Genomic DNA, 22,943 nt, shown 5'->3' with positions numbered 1-22,943 from the left:
GTGTGTGTGTGTGTGTGTGTGTGTGTGCTGTCCACGTGTCCGGAGCCCAGCAGCAGCAGATGGTGGGGGTTTAATCGGCAGAAGGTGGACAGACCCACGCTAATCTTTCCCTTGAGGACCCCCCACCAAAAAAACACTTAACACACCCTCCAAATCACTGCGGGGTCACAGGTCATCAACCTGCATTTAAGTGTCTGTCAGCACGCTGCCTGCACATTTACATCAGTAATTTTATTAATGAGATTAACACAGCAGTACTGAACCAATCAAAAGCCATATAGATTGACAGCATTGATTCAGACTGGGAAGCAGGAGGAACAACAACACATTAGTCGTCTAAAACTGAAAACGGTCACAACTGAAATGAGTTCTAAAATGAATGTGTGTCAGACCACCAAAGATTCAATTGCTTCTATCTGTGACATTTCAAAAAGCAAACCCATTTAGAATGATGTCACAATCGTCAGAGATAATGAGTTCTGTTGGGCTGATGCTGTGTGTGTCACAATTCTTCCTGCATATTCGGACTAAACATAACTAGTGTCAGGGAGAACACAACAAACTCATCTCAATCCATACAAAACCATTAGTGTTATTCTGCACAATCAGCGTAAAGAGTAACACACAAATTGGTTTGAGAAGGAAACTGAATTCCTGTGAACTAACCCTTAAAGTGATAGTTCACCCAAAAATAAAAACCATAATTTACTCACCCTCATGCCATCCCAGATGTGTGTGATTTTTAGAAGAATATTTCAGCTCTGCAGGTCCATACAATGCAAGTGAATGGTGACTAGAACTTTGAAGCTCCAAAAAGCACATATAGCCATCATTAGTCATCCATAAGTCTCCAGTGGAGATACAACAGAGAAGCAAGGATAGATAGAATCACATATAGATGCCTGATTTGGCTGGTTTGAATACGTCAACTGCAGCACCACCCTGGAACGGTGAACAAGGACAGCTGTTTGAATCGATTTGAATTCTAGTGAGTGAATGAAGATGTCTTAGAACAAGCTCCTGCTCAGACCGCTGCATAAACTCCTTTTGTGTTGAAAAAGAACCACGGCCCATACAAACAGCTGCTAATAGGGATCTACATATGAATATCTCTGCAGAAGAGGCTTACGTGCTTGCATCATGTGAGAGGCAGTTTGAACTCCAATCTCGTCAACGTACACACCTCAACATTATTAGTAAAAAAAGTTTAAATATTGATCTATTTCTTAAACACAGCTAGTGTTTCACTTCAGAAGACATTAATTAATCCACTAGAATTGTATGGATTCTTTTTATGCTGATTTTATTTGCTGGAGCTTTAAATATTTGGCACCCATTCACTTGCATTGTATGGACCTACAGAGCTGAAATATTCTTCTAAATATCTTAATTTGTGTTCTGCAGAAGAAAGTCAGTCACACACATCTGGGATGACATGAGGGTGAGTAAATGATGAGAGAATTTTAATTTCTGGCTGCACTATTCATTTAAACTACTGTCAATGATGACAACTAGGAGAACAGCTGGACACTTCACTATAGGAAACAGCAAACCCTTCTCGCAAAACAAAACAAGAGGCCGCTGGAGGATGGGAGTGTCAAAAACACAAACACACCTATGGAGAATTTTCTGAGGGTACATTTGAAACCAGTTTGAAGGCTGTTGCGAAGACTCTTGAAACCAGATATTCTGTACATATTAATGAGAGGCCAGATTAGAGTTATCTAGATTACAAAAGACGCATCATGCAGATAATCAAATGCTTTTAATTAAACAAATTGTTGTCAAAAATAGAACATTTAACTAACGGGTTAATTACCTCACTCAAGCACATCCTATATACAGTATGTGACATTAATCATATTCACAACATAAATGTCATATTACAACTTACATCAACATAGGGAATGAAGGGAATGAACAGGTGAATTTAAACTGACACACTAGTCAGAATATAGAACTTGATTTGAGGAGTTGTGTAACTGGAGTTGTTTTAAGGAAAACGCTATTACCTTAAGAATGCTTACATGTAATGCAATATCCAAAAACGCCTAAACATGAGGAATTCACAAAAGAGTCCCTTCTAAATGTAGCTCATACTTCAGTAGATTCAGTATATGATATTATCACAGGGCTCTCTGGAATACTGGATTCTGATTAGTCAATGGCGCCATCTAGCAATGTGATATTTCTCAGTAACAACCGCACATCCACGTATCAGACCACACATCCGAGTCACCTTTACTACTTCTCATATCACTGCGTGATCTCTACAAGATAATACAATTATTTCATATCAATGTTTTATGTTCATATATTTATTTCTTTGGTTAGTGGCCATGTAATAAGCGGGATAATGTATAGTCAGCCGGTTCTTATCTGCTTCGTGACGGGGTCTTGATCAACTGTCGGGGTTTATTTTGCGATAACAACCAGCTGACAGTACATTATCTGTTACTTGTGACAGGAAATTGAAGTCAACATGAAAATCACAGTTGACCTCTTTTTAATTTCTTAAAATATTTGTCATATTTCATTAAGGCAGCACAGGCTCGGAATAATAATAACCAATGATAAAGATTTTCCACTTCTCCAGTGTTCATATATACACACACACACACACACACACACACACATATTTACAGTATATATAGAAAAGTCATAATTTTTGTCCTTTAATTCAATATTCCATCATGTCATGTTCATTCTTTTTAGTAAATTTGACTGAGCATAATGGGAATTAATGTAATTTTTTGTCGACAATAAAAAAAAAAAAAAAACATTGTAGTTGATGATAAAGTGCAAAATGACTTTAACCAAAAATTCAAACATTATGAAAAATGTATAAACTGTTTAAAATTATTGAAACATATTAAAGAAGAATGTTTAATATTTAAGATTAACATTAGAATGCTGTTGTTAAAAACTGAGCTCCAGATACAAGTTATATCAACAGACGAATTCATATCACACTTAACGTAACATCACAGTCTTGCTGCAATAGCCTCAAAGTTTTCAACCATAGAGACAGAAATACACAGACAGACAGACAGGTCTCACCTCCACCTCGCAGGAGAACTGGCTGCCATCCAGTAAGGTCACGTCACACACCACCATCTTCATCTTTTTGGTCAGTTTGAGTGGAGAAAGAACGCTCGTCTCCTGAGGGGTCACCTGCTCCTCCACGTTCTTCTCCTCCACTTTCTCAGTGTTCTCTTTGTCTGTCTTCTCCTCTGTTTCCCCCACTTTCTCCTCCCTCGCAGGCTGTGAACACACACACACACAACACACTTTAATCAGACACACATACACACTGACCTGTCACACATTCATGTTTTCCACTGGAGTGGATCGCTGCCTTATGATGTCACTGGGTGGATGCTGAATTCAGACACAGAAAAGAGACTGATGCTTTTTGGCAAAACTATGGAGCGCAAGGAAGTGTTTAATGACACTAGAGGTTTTATGGTGTGACAGGCGGTCTGTAAATCATGCTGAAATCACAACAGTGAGCATATCTGGAATACTGCATCATTTTTCAGCATCTGATTTCCATTAGAATACAATCACAAGCAGGTTTATACATAGTGACGCATCCTTCAGAAGAGAGATTTCATGATCTGATTGTGCCGATCTAGAACACAAAGCTGTTTTTTCAGAAACAGTGTTGTTTACATCTACCGGAGTCTTCGTTTTTTTAGGTCTTTTATACAACATGTGTCCAAGTGACAGCAACTATCTTCTGAGGTACCTCAGGGATCAGTATAAGGATTCCTCCTCTTCTCCACATTCATGACATCACTGGGATCTTTCCTTCAGGCACATGGCTTTTCCTATCATTGATATGCTGATTATGCACAACTCTACCTCACATTCCTGCCTGACGATCCTACAGTTGGATGGACTCGTTGGATGAAAGACCACCACCTACAACTCAACCTAGCAAAGATGGAGCTTCTCAATGTTCTAGCAAACCCTGCAGTTCATCATAACTTGACCATTAAACTAGACTTGTCAACAATAACACCATCCAGGGCATTTCAGATATCATGGGGTTGTGTTTGATGAACTTCTCAGAGCACGTCGCAAGAAGAGCCAAATCATTCAGATTTGCTCTGTAAAACATTAGGAAGACTTCACCCTTTCTATCAGAGCATACAAAACAACTCCTTGTCCAGGCTCTTGTTATATATAGACTGGACTACTGCAATGTTCTTCAAGTAGGACCCGCATGTAACGTTGAAGTCAAAGGTTTACATACACTTTAGCCAAATACATTTAAACTCAGTTTTTCACCATTCCTGACATTTAATCGTTGAAAACATTCCCTGTTTAGGTCATTTAGGTTCCATACTTTATTTTAAGAATGTGAAATGTCAGAATAATAATAGAGAGAATGATTTATTTCAGTTTTTATTTCATCACATTCCCAGTGAGTCAGAAGTTCACATACACTTTGTTAGTATTTGGTAGCATTGCCTTTAAATTGTTTATCTTGGGTCAAATGTTTTGGGTTTCCTTCCACAAGCTTCTCACAATAAGATGCTGGAATTTTGTCGCATTCCTCCAGACAGAACTGGTGTGAGTGAGTCAGGTTTATAGGCCTCCTTGCTCACACACACTTTATCAGATTGAGGTCAGGTCTTTGTGATGCCACTCCAATACCTTGACTTTGATGACCTTAAATAATTTAGCCACAACTTTGGAGGTATGCTTGAGGTTATTGTTTATTTGAAGACCCATTTGTGACGAGCTTCAACTTCCTGTCTGATGTCTTGAGATGTTGCTTCAATATATCCACATAATTTTTGTTCCTCATGATGTCATTTATTTTGTGAAGTGAACCAGTCCCTCCTGCAGCAAAACACCCCCACAATATGATACTGCACCCTCATTCGTCACGGTTGGGATGCTGTTCTTCGACTTGCAAGCCTCACCCTTATACCTCCAAACATAATCAACAGACCAGAGGAAAGTTCTCCTAAAAGTAAGATCTTTGTCCCCATGTGCACTTGCAAACTGTAGTCTGGCTTTTTTATGGTGGTTTTGGAGCAGTGACTTCTTCCTTGCTGAGCAGCCTTTCAGGTTATGTCCATATAGACTTGTTTTACTGTGGATATAGATACTTTCTATAGTCTACCTGTTTCCTCCAGCATCTTCACAAGGTCCTTTGCTGTTGTTCTGGGATTGATTTGCACTTTTCACATCAAACTGGGGCAGTGGTGGCTCAGTGGATGAGGCTCAGGGTTACTGGGTTAACAGGGTTACTGACCAGAAGGTCGGGGGTTCAAGCCCCAGCACCACCAAGATGCCACTGTTGGGCCCTTGAGCAAGGCACTTAACTCCAGGTTGCTCTGGGGGGATTGTCCCTGTAATAAGTGCACTGTAAGTCGCTTTGGATAAAAGCGTCTGCCAAATGCAGAAATGTAAATGTAAATGTAAACTACATTCATCTGTAAGAGACAGAATACATCTCCTTCCTGAGCGTTATGATGGCTGCATGGTTCCACGGTGTTTATACTTGCGTACTATTGTTTGTACAGATGAACTTGGTACCTTCAGACATTTGGAAATTGTTCCCAAGGATGAACCAGACTTGTGGAGGTCCACAATTTTCCAATGATGTCAAGCAAAGAGGCACTGAGTTTGAAGGCAAGCCTTATAACACATCCACAGGTACACCTCCAATTGACTTCAAATAGCCTATCAGAAGCTAAATTAGGCTTGACATAATTTTCTGGAATTTTCCAAGCTGCTTAAAGGCACAGATAACTTAGTGTTTGTAAAATTGTCCTAAACGACTTGCCAAAACTATAGTTTGCTAATATGAAATCTGTGGAGTGGTTAAAAAATGAGTTTTAATTACCAGAACCGAAGTGTATGTAAACTTCAGATTTCAACTGTACAGTCAAACTAATCCAGAACGTGGCTGTATAATCATACCAATCGGTCTTCTTAGAGCCCAAGAGGACGTACATCACACCTGAACTGCACTGGTTGCCAATGGTTGCTTGCGTTAAGTTCAAAGCACTGATGCTTTCTTGCAGAAAAACCACTGGCTCTGCAGCCCCCTATCTACACTCATTTCAAGTCCAAGCGCCCTCCAGAAGCTTAAAATCATCGGATGAGCGGCGCCTAGAGGTGCCATCTTATAGAGGAACAAAATCACTTTACCTGACTTGACCTGGCTCTTAGTAACTTTTGTTTGTGTCTTCTTGGACTTACAGTGACACCTAATGGTGTGGATGCAGCATCAATCCAAATCAATAGTTTTAAATTACAGATGCCACTGTTTAAATTCACAATTCACAATCAGCCACGATTCAATTAATCCAAGAGGGAAAATGTCCAATAACAAGACGGTTACTGAGATTAAGCTAGTAGTATTCAGCTGATCATGTGATTTTAAAATGGCAGCCCCCATGAGGGGACCCTCTCCATGTAGAATAAAACCGCTTTTATATGGTAACTGATATGACTAGAGTCCTCAGCTTATGGGAGTGCTCATGAACATTTATACATGTTCTAAAATTACAATTTATTTCTTTAAGAGTAAAACTTTTTTAAATGGGGAAAAAATTACTGAGTGAACCTTTAATTCAACTGTTCCTCACAGATGGAACAACCTGCCATCCGAGCAGACGATTCTCTAGCCACCTTAAGACACTTGGTGTCTCTTTCGTGAGCACACGAACCAATCCTACTACTACAATAATGGTCTTCCTCTATACATAAAAAAAAAGTTTAATTATTGTGTCACCGTCTCTCTACTTCTCTACTTGTTCTTCTCAGAATAATTTGAGAATGAATCACTTCTGTTGCATTCCTCAATTGTAAGTCTTCTAAGTAAATAAATGTAAATGTTTTATAAAATTTCTAAGCTTTCTAAGTAAATTTGTCAGTTTACATATTTTCACTGAAACAAATAATATATATATTTATTTCATACATTTTTTTAATCCAGGTGGCGGAGGACGAATCTCAGTTGCCTCCAATGTATATTATTTTATGCATTGTTTTAGCCTTGTCCCAGACTACTATCAATATTAAACTATGAAAGTCCACAAAAATGTTTTATTTATTGCTTTTTTAAAACTATGATCATCTGAACAAAGAGTGAAATAAACCATTTCAAAAAGTATTGTGTGAAAATTATTTTCAATTCACAATTGCAATAAACAATAATAAAAAATGTTAGATGGTAAGAACGTGTCCTCGTCTCGTGTATCTTCTGTCAGTAAGTGTGTTTGATGGTAAGAACACGTCCTCGTCTCGTGTGTCTGCCGTCAGTAAGTGTGTTTGATGGTAAGAACACGTCCTCGTCTCGTGTGTCTGCCGTCAGTAAGTGTGTTTGATGGTAAGAACACGTCCTCGTCTCGTGTGTCTGCCGTCAGTAAGTGTGTTTGTTGGTAAGAACACGTCCTCGTCTCGTGTGTCTGCTGTCAGTAAGTGTGTTTGATGGTAAGAACACATCCTCGTCTCGTGTGTCTGCTGTCAGTAAGTGTGTTTGATGGTAAGAACACATCCTCGTCTCATGAGTCTCCCGTCAGTAAGTGTGTTTGATGGTAAGAACACGTCCTCGTCTCGTGTGTCTGCTGTCAGTAAGTGTGTTTGATGGTAAGAACACATCCTCGTCTCGTGTGTCTGCTGTCAGTAAGTGAGTTTGATGGTAAGAACACATCCTCGTCTCATGAGTCTCCCGTCAGTAAGTGTGTTTGATGGTAAGAACACGTCCTCGTCTCGTGTGTCTGCTGTCAGTAAGTGTGTTTGATGGTAAGAACACATCCTTGTATCATGTGTCTGCCGTCAGTAAGTGTGTTTGATGGTAAGAACGTGTCCTTGTCTCGCGTGTCTGCCGTCAGTAAGTGTGTTTGATGGTAAGAACACGTCCTCGTCTCGTGTGTCTGCCGTCAGTATGTGTGTTTGATGGTAAGAACACGTCCTCGTCTCATGTGTCTGCTGTCAGTAAGTGTGTTTGATGGTAAGAACGTGTCCTCGTCTCATGTGTCTGCTGTCAGTAAGTGTGTTTGATGGTAAGAACACGTCCTCGTCTCGTGTGTCTGCTGTCAGTAAGTGTGTTTGATGGTAAGAACGTGTCCTCGTCTCATGTGTCTGCTGTCAGTAAGTGTGTTTGATGGTAAGAACGTGTCCTCGTCTCATGTGTCTGCTGTCAGTAAGTGTGTTTGATGGTAAGAACACGTCCTCGTCTCGTGTGTCTGCTGTCAGTAAGTGTGTTTGATGGTAAGAACGTGTCCTCGTCTCATGTGTCTGCTGTCAGTAAGTGTGTTTGATGGTAAGAACGTGTCCTCGTCTCGTGTGTCTGCCGTCAGTAAGTGTGTTTGATGGTAAGAACACGTCCTCGTCTCGTGTGTCTGCTGTCAGTATGTGTGTTTGATGGTAAGAACGCGTCCTCGTCTCGTGTGTCTGCCGTCAGTATGTGTGTTTGATGGTAAGAACGCGTCCTCGTCTCGTGTGTCTGCCGTCAGTAAGTGTGTTTGATGGTAAGAACACATACTCGTCTCGTGTGTCTGCCGTCAGTAAGTGTGTTTGATGGTAAGAACACATACTCGTCTCATGTGTCTGCCGTAGGTATGTGTGTTTGATGGTAAGAACGCGTCCTCGTCTCGTGTGTCTGCCGTCGGTAAGTGTGTTTGATGGTAAGAACACGTCCTTTTCTCGTGTGTCTGCCGTCAGTAAGTGTGTTTGATGGTAAGAACACGTCCTCGTCTCAAGTGTCTGCCGTCAGTAAGTGTGTTTGATGGTAAGAACGCGTCCTCGTCTCAAGTGTCTGCTGTCAGTAAGTGTGTTTGATGGTAAGAATGCGTCCTCGTCTCGTGTGTCTGCCGTCAGTAAGTGTGTTTGATGGTAAGAACGCGTCCTCGTCTCATGTGTCTGCCGTCAGTAAGTGTGTTTGATGGTAACAACGTGTCCTCGTCTCGTGTGTCTGCTGTCAGTAAGTGTGATTGATGGTAAGAACGCGTCCTCGTCTCGTGTGTCTGCCGTCGGTAAGTGTGTTTGATGGTAAGAACACGTCCTTGTCTCGTGTGTCTGCCGTCAGTAAGTGTGTTTGATGGTAAGAACACGTCCTCGTCTCAAGTGTCTGCTGTCAGTAAGTGTGTTTGATGGTAAGAACGTGTCCTCGTCTCGTGAGTCTGCTGTCAGTAAGTGTGTTTGATGTTAAGAACGTGTCCTCGTCTCATGTGTCTGCTGTCAGTAAGTGTGTTTGATGTTAAGAACACGTCCTCGTCTCATGTGTCTGCTGTCAGTAAGTGTGTTTGATGGTAAGAACGTGTCCTCGTCTCGTGTGTCTGCCGTCAGTAAGTGTGTTTGATGGTAAGAACGTGTCCTCGTCTCGTGTGTCTGCCGTCAGTAAGTGTGTTTGATGGTAAGAACGTGTCCTCGTCTCGTGAGTCTGCTGTCAGTAAGTGTGTTTGATGTTAAGAACACGTCCTCGTCTCGTGTGTCTGCTGTCAGTAAGTGTGTTTGATGGTAAGAACGCGTCCTCGTCTCGTGTGTCTGCTGTCAGTAAGTGTGTTTGATGGTAAGAACGCGTCCTCGTCTTGTGTGTCTGCTGTCAGTAAGTGTGTTTGATGGTAAGAACGCGTCCTCGTCTTCTGTGTCTGCCGTCAGTAAGTGTGTTTGATGTAAGAACGTGTCCTCGTCTCGTGTGTCTGCCGTCAGTAAGTGTGTTTGATGGTAAGAACGCGTCCTCGTCTCGTGCGTCTGCTGTCAGTAAGTGTGTTAGATGGTAAGACCACGTCCTCGTCTTGTGTGTCTGCTGTCAGTAAGTGTGTTTGATGGCAAGACCACGTCCTCGTCTTGTGTGTCTGCTGTCAGTAAGTGTGTTTGATGGTAAGAACGCGTCCTCGTGCGTCTGCTGTCAGTAAGTGTGTTTGATGGCAAGACCACGTCCTCGTCTTGTGTGTCTGCCGTCAGTAAGTGTGTTTGATGGTAAGAACGTGTCCTCGTCTCGTGTGTCTGCCGTCAGTAAGTGTGTTTGATGGTAAGAATGCGTCCTCGTCTCGTGCGTCTGCCGTCAGTAAGTGTGTTAGATGGTAAGACCACGTCCTCGTCTTGTGTGTCTGCTGTCAGTAAGTGTGTTTGATGGCAAGACCGTGTCCTCGTCTCGTGTGTCTGCTGTCAGTAAGTGTGTTTGATGGTAAGAACGTGTCCTCGTCTCGTGTGTCTGCTGTCAGTAAGTGTGTTTGATGGTAAGAACACGTCCTCGTCTCGTGTGTCTGCCGTCAGTGAGTGTGTTTGATGATAAGAACACGTCCTCGTCTCGTGTGTCTGCCGTCAGTAAGTGTGTTTGATGGTAAGAACACGTCCTCGTCTCGTGTGTCTGCCGTCAGTAAGTGTGTTTGATGGTAAGAACACGTCCTCGTCTCGTGTGTCTGCCGTCAGTAAGTGTGTTTGATGGTAAGAACACGTCCTCGTCTCGTGTGTCTGCTGTCAGTAAGTGTGTTTGATGGTAAGACCACATCCTCGTCTTGTGTGTCTGCTGTCAGTAAGTGTGTTTGATGGTAAGAACGCGTCCTCGTCTTGTGTGTCTGCAGTCAGTAAGTGTGTTTGATGGTAAGAACGTGTCCTCATCTCGTGTGTCTGCCGTCAGTAAGTGTGTTTGATGGTAAGAACGCGTCCTCGTCTCGTGCGTCTGCTGTCAGTAAGTGTGTTAGATGGTAAGACCACGTCCTCGTCTTGTGCGTCTGCTGTCAGTAAGTGTGTTTGATGGTAAGAATGCGTCCTCGTCTCGTGTGTCTGCCGTCAGTAAGTGTGTTTGATGGTAAGAACGTGTCCTCATCTCGTGTGTCTGCTGTCAGTAAGTGTGTTTGATGGTAAGAACGTGTCCTCGTCTCGTGTGTCTGCTGTCAGTAAGTGTGTTTGATGGTAAGAACGTGTCCTCGTCTCGTGAGTCTGCCATCAGTAAGTGTGTTTGATGTTAAGAACACGTCCTCGTCTCATGTGTCTGCTGTCAGTAAGTGTGTTTGATGGTAAGAACGTGTCCTCGTCTCGTGTGTCTGCCGTCAGTAAGTGTGTTTGATGGTAAGAACGTGTCCTCGTCTCGTGTGTCTGCTGTCAGTAAGTGTGTTTGATGGTAAGAACGTGTCCTCGTCTCGTGAGTCTGCTGTCAGTAAGTGTGTTTGATGTTAAGAACACGTCCTCGTCTCGTGTGTCTGCTGTCAGTAAGTGTGTTTGATGGTAAGAACACGTCCTCGTCTCGTGTGTCTGCCGTCAGTAAGTGTGTTTGATGGTAAGAACGCATCCTCGTCTTGTGTGTCTGCTGTCAGTAAGTGTGTTTGATGGTAAGAACGCGTCCTCGTCTTGTGTGTCTGCCGTCAGTAAGTGTGTTCGATGGTAAGAACGTGTCCTCGTCTCGTGTGTCTGCCGTCAGTAAGTGTGTTCGATGGTAAGAACGCGTCCTCGTCTCGTGCGTCTGCTGTCAGTAAGTGTGTTAGATGGTAAGACCACGTCCTCGTCTTGTGTGTCTGCTGTCAGTAAGTGTGTTTGATGGCAAGACCACGTCCTCGTCTTGTGTGTCTGCTGTCAGTAAGTGTGTTTGATGGCAAGAACGCGTCCTCGTGCGTCTGCTGTCAGTAAGTGTGTTTGATGGCAAGACCACGTCCTCGTCTCGTGTGTCTGCCGTCAGTAAGTGTGTTAGATGGTAAGACCACGTCCTCGTCTTGTGTGTCTGCTGTCAGTAAGTGTGTTTGATGGCAAGACCGTGTCCTCGTCTCGTGTGTCTGCTGTCAGTAAGTGTGTTTGATGGTAAGAACGTGTCCTCGTCTCGTGTGTCTGCTGTCAGTAAGTGTGTTTGATGGTAAGAACACGTCCTCGTCTCGTGTGTCTGCTGTCAGTAAGTGTGTTTGATGGTAAGAACGCGTCCTCGTCTCGTGTGTCTGCTGTCAGTAAGTGTGTTTGATGGTAAGAACACGTCCTCGCCTCGCGGTGTCTGCCGTCAGTAAGTGTGTTTGATGGTAAGAACACGTCCTCGCCTCGTGTGTCTGCCGTCAGTAAGTGTGTTTGATGGTAAGAACACGTCCTCGTCTCGTGTGTCTGCTGTCAGTAAGTGTGTTTGATGGTAAGACCACATCCTCGTCTTGTGTGTCTGCTGTCAGTAAGTGTGTTTGATGGTAAGAACGTGTCCTCGTCTCGTGTGTCTGCTGTCAGTAAGTGTGTTTGATGGTAAGAACACGTCCTCGTCTCGTGTGTCTGCTGTCAGTAAGTGTGTTTGATGGTAAGAACGCGTCCTCGTCTCGTGTGTCTGCCGTCAGTAAGTGTGTTTGATGGTAAGAACACGTCCTCGTCTCGTGTGTCTGCCGTCAGTAAGTGTGTTTGATGGTAAGAACACGTCCTCGTCTCGTGTGTCTGCTGTCAGTAAGTGTGTTTGATGGTAAGACCACATCCTCGTCTTGTGTGTCTGCTGTCAGTAAGTGTGTTTGATGGTAAGAACGCGTCCTCGTCTTGTGTGTCTGCCGTCAGTAAGTGTGTTTGATGGTAAGAACGTGTCCTCGTCTCGTGTGTCTGCCGTCAGTAAGTGTGTTTGATGGTAAGAACGCGTCCTCGTCTCGTGCGTCTGCTGTCAGTAAGTGTGTTAGAGGGTAAGACCACGTCCTCGTCTTGTGCGTCTGCCGTCAGTAAGTGTGTTTGATGGTAAGAACGCGTCCTCCTCTCGTGTGTCTGCCTTCAGTAAGTGTGTTTGATGGTAAGAACGTGTCCTTGTCTCGTGTGTCTGCTGTCAGTATGTGTGTTTGATGGTAAGAACGCGTCCTCGTCTCGTGTGTCTGCCGTCAGTAAGTGTGTTTGATGGTAAGAACGCGTCCTTGTCTCGTGTGTCTGCTGTCAGTAAGTGTGTTTGATGGTAAGAACACGTCCTCGTCTCGTGTGTCTGCTGTCAGTAAGTGTGTTTGATGGTAAGAACGCGTCCTCGTCTCGTGTGTCTGCCGTCAGTAAGTGTGTTTGATGGTAAGAACGCGTCCTCGTCTCACGTGTCTGCCGTCAGTAAGTGTGTTTGATGGTAAGAACGTGTCCTCATCTCGTGTGTCTGCCGTCAGTAAGTGTGTTTGATGGTAAGAACATGTCCTCGTCTCATGTGTCTGCCCTCAGTAAGTGTGTTTGATGGTAAGAACGTGTCCTCGTCTCGTGTGTCTGCTGTCAGTAAGTGTGTTTGATGGTAAGAACGTGTCCTCGTCTCGTGAGTCTGCTGTCAGTAAGTGTGTTTGATGTTAAGAACACGTCCTCGTCTCATGTGTCTGCTGTCAGTAAGTGTGTTTGATGGTAAGAACACGTCCTCGTCTCATGTGTCTGCTGTCAGTAAGTGTGTTTGATGGTAAGAACGTGTCCTCGTCTCGTGTGTCTGCTGTCAGTAAGTGTGTTTGATGGTAAGAACGTGTCCTCGTCTCGTGTGTCTGCTGTCAGTAAGTGTGTTTGATGGTAAGAACGTGTCCACGTCTCGTGAGTCTGCTGTCAGTAAGTGTGTTTGATGTTAAGAACACGTCCTCGTCTCGTGTGTCTGCTGTCAGTAAGTGTGTTTGATGGTAAGAACGCGTCCTCATCTCGTGTGTCTGCCGTCAGTAAGTGTGTTTGATGGTAAGAACGTGTCCTCGTCTCGTGTGTCTGCTGTCAGTAAGTGTGTTTGATGGTAAGAACGCATCCTCGTCTCATGTGTCTGCCATCAGTAAGTGTGTTTGATGTTAAGAACGCGTCCTCGTCTCGTGCGTCTGCCGTCAGTAAGTGTGTTTGTTGTCTGTACAGCTGGAGTCGCTCTTACTGACCCCTGCTGACTGAGACCCGCTAAAACATCAAGGTGCTACTTCAAGCTACTTCAATTGATCTGATGGTAGGAAAATTCCTTATTACAGTCTGGGGGAGTGATTAATTGCCTCAATTGCTTTGATAACTAGGGCTGTCGATATCATTTAATTACATGAAAAATAACGTGTCAAACTTTGAGGTGGAAATATGAAAAAGATGCAGTTATCAATGCTCACCTGTGTATCAGCACTGCCGACAGACTTCTCCTTCAACTTAACTTTCTCCTCCACCTGCACCTCCTCTGGCCTGCTCTGATCTTTCACCTCCTTCAGTTCCTCTGTCAGCTCTGTGCTTGGAGATGCCGCGTCACCTCCACCTGCCTCGTCTTTTACCTCTTTCTTCTCCTCTTCCTCCTTCACGATCGCCACGCTCTCCTGCTTCGGTGTGCTGCTCTCGCTCAGTTTGTCTTGGCTCTGTGATTTCTGTCGTTTAAGCCATGGAGGCAGAAAACGAGAAATACCCTTCTCTTTCTTCTGCCCGTTGGCAGGAGAGCTTCTGGCTTCGGGTGATACTGCTTCTTCCTGTTCAGTCTTGGGCTCTATGCTCTGGCTCCCCTCCTGGTTGGGAGGACATTATAGACATGCTTTTCTTTAAAAAGTCAATAGCCTTTATCCATGAACATGACCTGACACATTTTCAGCAGTCTTGGTACTGGAAGGTCTATGGGGTTTTCTTAAAATCCTTTATTAAAGATTTGTGCACCATGAACCAAACCAACCAACCAACCGATGTGGATCACAACATTACATTTAGACTTTTAAACTGTAAACCAATTAAATAAACTTAGCATGAATTTAGCAACAGACAATGTAAATATTATTCTACTAGTGGTTCTTAAGTGTTTTCTTATGACCAACGCACATGAACTATTATTATAATAATGGTGGCTGTGGGTCAGGTGGTAGAGCGGGTTGGCTGCCAGTCGCAGGGTTGGTGGTTCGATTCCCGGCCCACATGACTCCACATGCCTAAGTGTCTTTGGGCAAGACACTGAACCCCAAGTTGCTCCTAATGGCAGGCTAGCACCTTGCATGGCAGCTCTGCTGTCATTGGTGTGTGTGTGTGTGTGTGTGTGTGTGTGTGTGTGTGTGTGTGTGTGTGTGTGTGTGCGTGCATGTGAATGGGTGAATGAGTCACAGTGTAAAGCCCTTTGGTAAGCTCTAAGGTTAAAAAAAGCGCTATATATGTGCAGACCATTTAACATAATACCTGGCTAGGTAAATATAAAATTCAGCAAAGAGCATCTTCGCCGCTGTTTCTCACTGGACTAGGTGATATTTTCTCTGAACTGCCATCTATTGTTTGGAGAAGAGTGCAACCATGGTGCGCATCAAGTATAAATGCCCCGGGCAGCCGAGAGCTGCACTCGAAGGATGTGCTGCCGTGCCAGGCTAAAGTATGAATCTAAACGTGTTACTTCAAGCTTGAATTGCTAATAAGGAAAATTAATTATAGAATTTACGTGCAGTCAGTTTTTTTTTTTTTTTACGTGTTCCGACCTGTGACCACTCCGATAATGATTGTGTTCATTTTTTTACATGTTATTTTTATATCACTTAATTGTACTGAATAAACGGTTTAAATTGACAGCCTTATAGAAAGTAGAGTTGAGCGAACTGCCACCGGTTCCAACCCGAAAGCAAATCTTCATGGCCCTGTTCAAGCTGGCAACCTGCACCAAGTACTGGGGGAAACTTTCGTTCTTAGTGTAACAACCATCAATCGATGTGTATATGAATCTAAAATATTACGTCTACACTTGTGACATTTTTGTGATAATTTTTTGTGATCGATTTAGACGCTACACCTTTTAGTCACAAAAAAAATCCCTTGGATGAAACATAGTTATTGTTGCATAAAGAGTTATTTCATTAGTACCTCCTCTGCGCTGGCTGGGGCGGGTTGGGTGTCACTGTCAGTAGGTTTGTCAAGCTGGTCCGTTTGTGGAGTGTCCGTCTGCTGCAGAGCTTCTGGAACCTTCTCTGGTTCCTTCTTCACATCTGTCTCTGGTCCCACCTCTGTCGTCATTACGCACAATCACACTGAGACCCAAAAGAGGACCGAAAACACACTTAGACAAGCAACTCCAAGAATAGATTTACAGTCTATACAAGGATTATATTGTGAGCAGTGTTAAAATTACTCAAAGGAATTTTATAAAAAAGTCTAATTCCCTCTTAAATGTTAATCTGATTTACTGATTACTTAGAGGGAAAAGTAATCAAACTACTTGATACTTTGTTACTTTCTAATAACAAAAAAAAAGTTTTTGGCAAATCAAATTAAAAATAACATATTTCCTCCTTGTGCAATATTGCACACAAGTCACACCCTGAACATCACAGAATTCATGTTACAAATGTGTTCAAGAGTAATTAAATGTATTGAACTCAACTGAAGTATTCGGAGTAATTTATAATGTAATGTAGACTTCTACACTATTTAGATGTTTTTTAACTTAGTAATTAGAATACAGTAGGGTCATTACTGGGATTCAGTAATATTTCTTGGAAATGTTTTTTGACAACATTTGACTGAGTACTTCAAAACATTAGGCACATATTAAAACTCCAACAAATCATATTCATATATCAGGCATCAAAATGGCATCCCTTTTATTATTTCCAATTTGTTTCTGATTTGGACACCTTTTATCTCATCCCTGTACGGACGTGTTTGTAAATGATTCTACACAATACTTGTTATAAAATAAACATCTACCTGATGCTTATGTGCTCCTCATACAAATTTAATGATTACAAATATCACATTTATGACAGTTTTCTTATTTTTATGTGATAAAGCTACAAAGTTAAATTGTGGTCTCATTATTCTTGTAAAAAATGTAGTAAATTCAGACTTTTAACTAATATCCCAACTTTTTTAGCTAACCCTTAACATGTCAGGCTGAAAACAATATATTGATTTTTAATTGTGTTCCCATTTTAATGATCAAATATTACCACTCTCGTCTCAACCCCGTCACAACTTTCCAACCACTAGCGACTTGCACACACATATTTGTAACATAGCTTCAATAAATAAATGTATAGAATTTGTAATATACATAATACATTGACTATACCATATTTTTGTAACAGTATTCATAAATGAACTGAATAAGAAGAGTTGTGGATTTTTGCTCAAAATGGTCACTGTTCCTTGTGTGGTGTAGGACAGAAGACCACATAGCATGCGTGATATTAATAAATTCAATATACGTTTATGGATTAAAATATTATATTGAAAAGTACTGATTTAATATCTTAATTTCATGTTACAGGGTTGAGTTGTTGAGTTTGATCATACAGATTACACAGATTATGTACTATTCAGATTATGATATGTCCTATCTGTTTCGGTAGCACGCTGTTGAAGACAATGATGTCACTTCTGATTAATGTCAATGTTGGTGTAAAGAGGTCAAGTTCAGACTGAGAGACAAACATTTATATAAAAAATCATGATCTTTTTGGTAAAATGTCTTTCTCAGCAAGGGAACACAAATAAATCTTTACATTAATGACCAAATATTATAGACAGTGTGCACTTTTTATTTATTTTTTAGTTTTAAAAGGACCTTATATAGACTTGTGTGTTCCTTTCCAAATCACGTCCAATCAACTGAGTTTACCACAGGTGGACTCCAATCAAGTTGTAGAAACATCTCAAGGATGATCAGTGGAAACAGGAAGCACCTGAGCTCAATTTTGAGTGTCATGGCAAAGGGTGTGAATACTTATGTACATGTGATTTTTTTTAATTTTTATAAATTTGCAAAGATTTCAAACAAACTTCTTTCACATTGTCATTATGGGGTATTGTTTGTAGAATTTTGAGGAAAATTATAAATGTAATCAATTTTGGAATAAGACTGTAACATACATAAATGTGGAAAAAGTGAAGAGCTCTGAATACTTTCTGGATGCACTAAGATATTTAGACTTGCTTTAAGAGAATGTATCTTAAATACGTGTATTTTGTGTATAGAAGTGTATTTCGTGTATTTTGTGTATAGAAGTATATTTTGTGTTCAGAAGTGTATTTTGTGTATTTTGTGTACAGAAGTGTATTTTGTGTATTTTGTGTACAGAAGTGTATTTTGTGTATTTTCTGTATAGAAGTGTATTTTGTATATAGAAGTGTATTTTCTGTATTTTGTGTACAGAAGTGTATTTTCTGTATTTTGTGTACAGAAGTGTATTTTGTGTACAGAAGTGTATTTTCTGTATTTTGTGTACAGAAGTGTATTTTGTGTACAGAAGTGTATTTTGTGTATAGAAGTGTATTTTGTGTATAGAAGTGTATTTTGTGTACAGAAGTGTATTTTGTGTACAGAAGTGTATTTTCTGTATTTTGTGTACAGAAGTGTATTTTGTGTATAGAAGTGTATTTTGTGTACAGAAGTGTATTTTCTGTATTTTGTGTACAGAAGTGTATTTTGTGTATAGAAGTGTATTTTGTGTACAGAAGTGTATTTTGTGTATAGAAGTGTATTTTGTGTACAGAAGTGTATTTTGTATATAGAAGTGTATTTTCTGTATTTTGTGTACAGAAGTGTATTTTGTGTACAGAAGTGTATTTTGTGTATTTTGTGTACAGAAGTGTATTTTGTGTACAGAAGTGTATTTTGTGTACAGAAGTGTATTTCGTGTATTTTGTGTATAGAAGTATATTTTGTGTACAGAAGTGTATTTTGTGTATAGAAGTGTATTTTGTATATAGAAGTGTATTTTCTGTATTTTGTGTACAGAAGTGTATTTTGTGTATAGAAGTGTATTTTGTGTACAGAAGTGTATTTTGTGTACAGAAGTGTATTTTGTGTACAGAAGTGTATTTTGTGTACAGAAGTGTATTTTGTGTACAGAAATGTATTTTGTATAGAAGTATATTTTGTGTACAGAAGTGTATTTTTGTATTTTGTGTATAGAAGTGTATTTTGTATATAGAAGTGTATTTTCTGTATTTTGTGTACAGAAGTGTATTTTGTGTACAGAAGTGTATTTTGTGTACAGAAGTGTATTTTCTGTATTTTGTGTACAGAAGTGTATTTTGTGTATAGAAGTGTATTTTGTGTACAGAAGTGTATTTTGTGTACAGAAGTGTATTTTGTATATAGAAGTGTATTTTGTGTACAGAAGTGTATTTTCTGTATTTTGTGTACAGAAGTGTATTTTGTGTATAGAAGTGTATTTTGTGTACAGAAGTGTATTTTGTGTACAGAAGTGTATTTTGTATATAGAAGTGTATTTTCTGTATTTTGTGTACAGAAGTGTATTTTGTGTACAGAAGTGTATTTTGTGTACAGAAGTGTATTTTGTGTACAGAAGTGTATTTTGTGTACAGAATGTATGTATTTTGTGTATAGAAGTATATTTTGTGTACAGAAGTGTATTTTGTGTATAGAAGTGTATTTTGTATATAGAAGTGTATTTTCTGTATTTTGTGTACAGAAGTGTATTTTGTGTATAGAAGTGTATTTTGTGTACAGAAGTGTATTTTGTGTACAGAAGTGTACAGAAGTGTATTTTGTGTACAGAAGTGTATTTTGTGTATTTTGTGTACAGAAGTGTATTTTGTGTATAGAAGTGTATTTTGTGTACAGAAGTGTATTTTGTGTACAGAAGTGTACAGAAGTGTATTTTGTGTACAGAAGTGTATTTTGTGTATTTTGTGTACAGAAGTGTATTTTGTGTACAGAAGTGTATTTTGTGTACAGAAGTGTATTTTGTGTATTTTGTGTATTTTGTGTATTTTGTGTATAGAAGTGTATTTTGTGTACAGAAGTGTATTTTGTGTACAGAAGTGTATTTTGTGTATTTTGTATAGAAGAGTATTTTGAGTACAGAAGTGTATTTTGTATATAGAAGTGTATTTTGTATAGAAGTGTATTTTGTGTACAGAAGTGTATTTTGTGTATAGAAGTGTATTTTGTGTATTTTGTGTATAGAAGTGTATTTTGTGTACAGAAGTGTATTTTGTGTACAGAAGTGTATTTTGTGTATTTTGTATAGAAGAGTATTTTGAGTACAGAAGTGTATTTTGTATATAGAAGTGTATTTTGTGTACAGAAGTGTATTTTGTGTATTTTGTATATAGAAGTGTATTTTGTGTACAGAAGTGTATTTTGTATATAGAAGTGTATTTTGTATAGAAGTGTATTTTGTGTACAGAAGTGTATTTTGTGTATTTTGTGTACAGAAGTGTATTTTGTATAGAAGTGTATTTTGTGTACAGAAGTGTATTTTGTATATAGAAGTGTATTTTGTGTACAGAAGTGTATTTTGTATAGAAGTGTATTTTGTGTACAGAAGTGTATTTTGTATATAGAAGTGTATTTTGTGTACAGAAGTGTATTTTGTGTATAGAAGTGTATTTTGAGTACAGAAGTGTATTTTGTATATAGAAGTGTATTTTGTATAGAAGAGTATTTTGTGTACAGAAGTGTATTTTGTGTATTTTGTATAGAAGAGTATTTTGAGTACAGAAGTGTATTTTGTATATAGAAGTGTATTTTGTGTATTTTGTGTACAGAAGTGTATTTTGTGTACAGAAGTGTATTTTGTATAGAAGTGTATTTTGTGTACAGAAGTGTATTTTGTGTATTTTGTGTACAGAAGTGTATTTTGTATAGAAGTGTATTTTGTATAGAAGTGTATTTTGTGTACAGAAGTGTATTTTGTATAGAAGTGTATTTTGTGTACAGAAGTGTATTTTCTGTATTTTGTGTACAGAAGTGTATTTTGTGTACAGAAGTGTATTTTGTGTATTTTGTATAGAAGAGTATTTTGTGTACAGAAGTGTATTTTGTGTATTTTGTATAGAAGAGTATTTTGTGTATAGAAGTATATTTTGTGTATAGAAGTGTATTTTGTGTACAGAAGTGTATTTTGTGTACAGAAGTGTATTTTGTGTATTTTGTATAGAAGAGTATTTTGTGTATAGAAGTATATTTTGTGTATAGAAGTGTATTTTGTGTACAGAAGTGTATTTTGTGTACAGAAGTGTATTTTGCATAGAAGAGTATTTTGTGTACAGAAGTGTATTTTGTGTATTTTGTATAGAAGAGTATTTTGAGTACAGAAGTGTATTTTGTATATAGAAGTGTATTTTGTGTATTTTGTGTACAGAAGTGTATTTTGTGTACAGAAGTGTATTTTGTATAGAAGTGTATTTTGTGTACAGAAGTGTATTTTGTGTATTTTGTGTACAGAAGTGTATTTTGTATAGAAGTGTATTTTGTGTACAGAAGTGTATTTTGTATAGAAGTGTATTTTGTGTACAGAAGTGTATTTTCTGTATTTTGTGTACAGAAGTGTATTTTGTGTACAGAAGTGTATTTTGTGTATTTTGTATAGAAGAGTATTTTGTGTACAGAAGTGTATTTTGTGTATTTTGTATAGAAGAGTATTTTGTGTATAGAAGTATATTTTGTGTATAGAAGTGTATTTTGTGTACAGAAGTGTATTTTGTGTACAGAAGTGTATTTTGTGTATTTTGTATAGAAGAGTATTTTGTGTATAGAAGTATATTTTGTGTATAGAAGTGTATTTTGTGTACAGAAGTGTATTTTGTGTACAGAAGTGTATTTTGTATAGAAGTGTATTTTGTGTATTTTGTATAGAAGAGTATTTTGTGTACAGAAGCGTATTTTGTGTATTTTGTATAGAAGTGTATTTTGTGTACAGAAGTGTATTTTGTGTACAGAAGTGTATTTTGTGTATTAAGAGTATTTTGTGTATAGAAGTATATTTTGTGTATAGAAGTGTATTTTGTGTACAGAAGTGTATTTTGTGTATTTTGTGTACAGAAGTGTATTTTGTGTACAGAAGTGTATTTTGTGTATTTTGTATAGAAGAGTATTTTGTGTACAGAAGTGTATTTTGTGTATTTTGTATAGAAGAGTATTTTGTGTACAGAAGTGTATTTTGTGTATTTTGTATAGAAGAGTATTTTGTGTACAGAAGTGTATTTTGTGTATTTTGTATAGAAGAGTATTTTGTGTATAGAAGTATATTCTGTGTATAGAAGTGTATTTTGTGTACAGAAGTGTATTTTGTGTATTTTGTATAGAAGTGTATTGTGTGTACAGAAGTGTATTGTGTGTACAGAAGTGTATTTTGTGTATTTTGTATAGAAGTGTATTTTGTGTATTTTGAGTACAGAAGTGTATTGTGTGTACAGAAGTGTATTTTGTGTATTTTGAGTACAGAAGTGTATTTTGTGTATTTTGTATAGAAGTGTATTTTGTGTACAGAAGTGTATTGTGTGTACAGAAGTGTATTTTGTATAAGAAGTGTATTTTGTATAGACGTGTATTTTGTGTATTTTGTGTACAGAAGTGTATTTTGTGTATTTTGTTTAGAAGTGTATTTTGTGTACAGAAGTGTATTTTGTGTATTTTGTGTACAGAAGTGTATTTTGTGTACAGAAGTGTATTTTGTGTATTTTGTGTATAGAAGTGTATTTTGTGTACAGAAGTGTATTTTGTGTATTTTGTGTACAGAAGTGTATTTTGTGTACAGAAGTTTATTTTGTGTATTTTGTGTACAGAAGTGTATTTTGTGTACAGAAGTGTATTTTGTGTATTTTGTATAGAAGAGTATTTTGTGTACAGAAGTGTATTGTGTGTACAGAAGTGTATTGTGTGTACAGAAGTGTATTTTGTGTATTTTGTATAGAAGTGTATTTTGTGTATTTTGAGTACAGAAGTGTATTTTGTGTATTTTGTATAGAAGTGTATTTTGTGTATTTTGTGTACAGAAGTGTATTTTGTGCACAGAAGTGTATTGTGTGTACAGAAGTGTATTTTGTATATAGAAGTGTATTTTGTATAGAAGTGTATTTTGTGTATTTTGTGTACAGAAGTGTATTTTGTGTATTTTGTTTAGAAGTGTATTTTGTGTATAGAAGTGTATTTTGTGTACAGAAGTGTATTTTGTGTACAGAAGTGTATTTTGTGTATTTTGTGTACAGAAGTGTATTTTGTATATAGAAGTGTATTTTGTGTACAGAAGTGTATTTTGTGTATTTTGTTTAGAAGTGTATTTTGTATATAGAAGTGTATTTTGTGTATTTTGTGTACAGAAGTGTATTTTGTGTACAGAAGTTTATTTTGTGTACAGAAGTGT

General features: G+C 38.9%; 1 protein-coding gene across 13 annotated transcripts in view; it reads right to left on the bottom strand.

Annotated features, from left to right (window-relative positions):
* LOC127623673 (protein 4.1-like) overlaps nt 1–22,943 on the bottom strand; it is a 154,331-nt gene that overhangs the window by 71,689 nt on the left and 59,699 nt on the right. For all 13 annotated transcript variants that reach the window (XM_052098100.1, XM_052098109.1, XM_052098110.1 and 10 more), the window contains exons 2-4: nt 15,691–15,854; nt 13,989–14,369; nt 3,061–3,264 (exon numbers count right to left, since the gene is read on the bottom strand). In XM_052098100.1, the coding sequence (XP_051954060.1) occupies nt 3,061–3,264; nt 13,989–14,369; nt 15,691–15,840 (735 nt within the window). In that variant the 5' untranslated portion in view covers nt 15,841–15,854. The remainder of the gene's footprint in view (nt 1–3,060; nt 3,265–13,988; nt 14,370–15,690; nt 15,855–22,943) is intronic.

This window comes from Xyrauchen texanus, chromosome 30, assembly GCF_025860055.1.
Source record: "Xyrauchen texanus isolate HMW12.3.18 chromosome 30, RBS_HiC_50CHRs, whole genome shotgun sequence".
NCBI classification, from domain to species: Eukaryota; Metazoa; Chordata; class Actinopteri; order Cypriniformes; family Catostomidae; genus Xyrauchen; species Xyrauchen texanus.
The sequence above is the reverse complement of the archived record's forward strand: the minus strand, read 5'-3'. Positions and strand labels throughout refer to the sequence as shown.